This window comes from Sphaeroforma arctica, assembly GCF_001186125.1.
Source record: "Sphaeroforma arctica JP610 unplaced genomic scaffold supercont1.5388, whole genome shotgun sequence".
NCBI classification, from domain to species: Eukaryota; class Ichthyosporea; order Ichthyophonida; genus Sphaeroforma; species Sphaeroforma arctica.
Genome location: NW_014035170.1, coordinates 1 through 1,989, shown reverse-complemented (window position 1 = coordinate 1,989; position 1,989 = coordinate 1). Strand labels below are relative to the sequence as shown.

The 1,989-nt window shown below is 40.6% G+C and overlaps 1 protein-coding gene across 1 annotated transcript; it reads right to left on the bottom strand.

The window, feature by feature from the left end:
• Positions 1-286: 286 nt before the first annotated feature.
• SARC_14969 (hypothetical protein) lies at positions 287-1,071 on the bottom strand (the record flags this gene model as incomplete). The annotated part of the gene is made up of 1 exon (XM_014290902.1): positions 287-1,071. A coding segment is annotated over exon 1 (626 nt), but the record flags the coding sequence as incomplete, so codon positions are not given.
• Positions 1,072-1,989: the final 918 nt, after the last annotated feature.

Genomic DNA, 1,989 nt, shown 5'->3' with positions numbered 1-1,989 from the left:
TGTGTGTGTGTGTATATGTTTTTGTGTGTGTGTATATATATGTTTGTGTGTGTGTGTGTGTGTGTAAATATGATATATATATATAACTATTATACCATCTGCTTATACCTTCTATAAGGTTACGATGTAACTCTACAAATATGTTTACTGATATAGCTCATATATTTCCTCGCTTTGAATAACGGATATAAAGAATCGCATATATTCAATTATGCTGGTTCATCTCCCGAATTGATCCCAACACTCTCCAGAATGTAGCAGATACCGACACACGCCCACATAACTTACCATCAGAACGTTGGCTTCATCTAATTCCACGGTCATGAACTTCACACATCCACTCGGAAGGTAATCTCTAGGTATACGCATATCGCTACGCTTGTTATTGCTCTGGTTACCGATAGAATTGCTCATACTAGTATGATGTTCCGATATAGCCCTCCCACTACCAGAGCGAACGAATTTCATATTTGTTCGAACTTCCGGGTCTGCTGAGGGTCTTCTAATACCCCCTGTATCCGCTCCAATGGCTATGTTACGATTAACATTCTGCCTATATGATAGGTCATCGATGTTTGATCTTGAGTGGTCAGTAGACCTGGGATAACCAGCCGCACTGGTCACCGCAGATGTACCGACCACCACCACGTCTGGTATGTCACCCACTTGTGAGTCCGTGAGCGTATGGCCACGTGCATCCGTACTGATACGCCCACTACTCGGGGATAGCGTTGCCAATATGGATGCACCAACTGCGCTCACATTCTCTGTAATATCTGCGAGATTCTCCTTTATGTTTATATCTTCATCCATGGGCTCGTATGCTTGTACCCGCGTGTCTTTGTCTTGATGTACGTCTTCGTTTACTACCACGTCTGCTATGGGAGCATCCGGCTCTATGGAGTCCGGCATTGCGGATTACACAGTGCGCTTGTTTGCATGGGCTTATAACTGTAGCAGCGCATAACAGGATATACCGCAAACGTGATGAACTATTCGGATAATGAGGTGTGCATATTTACCTCGTTTATGATTTTCCAACTGTCTCTTATTGTTCAAATCGTGTTCGCCTTCTCTATAGTATGGGGTAAATATTTTATAATATTCATCATTAAATGCAGATTGATTGCAGTGATGACTGATGACTGATGAGCGATGGGCCGATGGTGTCTGACGAGGCCTAGCCGCCTGAGGGTCTGAGCCTCGTCTTGAGGTGCCGTCCGTGCCAAGTGGTAAATAGTGACTGTCAGCTACCAGCCCCAGGAGCGAGCCATAAACTTAGTAAATTTAGGAAAATCACAATATTACGTTCGGAGAATGTCTAATTATCGGACAAACTGTTTAAAACACGATGAAATCTGACAGTGATTATTATGCCCCCAGATGGCATATATGAAGGTGATAGATACCTTTTGTGAACGCTGCTTACCACTTCATCTTACCAGTTCATCGTAATAGCGTAGTGGGAATGAATGCTAATCACCTATATGGGTTCTATGTATGCTTATACCTTGCCATATTATAGCTTATAGTGAAATTGGATACACGGTTAAGCTTGAGTTGATAATCATATGACTTGGTAACACCGAGATAAATATACACCAAATAATAAAATTAATACAAAGGCAAATACTCAACGTCACTATCTATTTTATACACAGAACAATATCGATTGATATTTGCATGTTTGCTTTACGGTGCGAGTAAGTATACTAACCTAGCGTAGTGTTGCAGTACCCAGATAAGCGCTCGCAAAGTTCAATACTTTTTACAACCATGCTAGTGGTTCCGGATCTTTTATGATACTAACTAGTACTTGAAAATCACTTTAACAATTTGTAAAATGAATGCCTTATGTATACCTCACCGTTCATATGACACGAAAATACAATTTGTCATCTCATAGATCATATAACTATCACAAGTTTCTGAGAAAAAAATGTGCAAAATTCAAGTAAACCTCGAAAACTGACTAAATAACCCGATTTT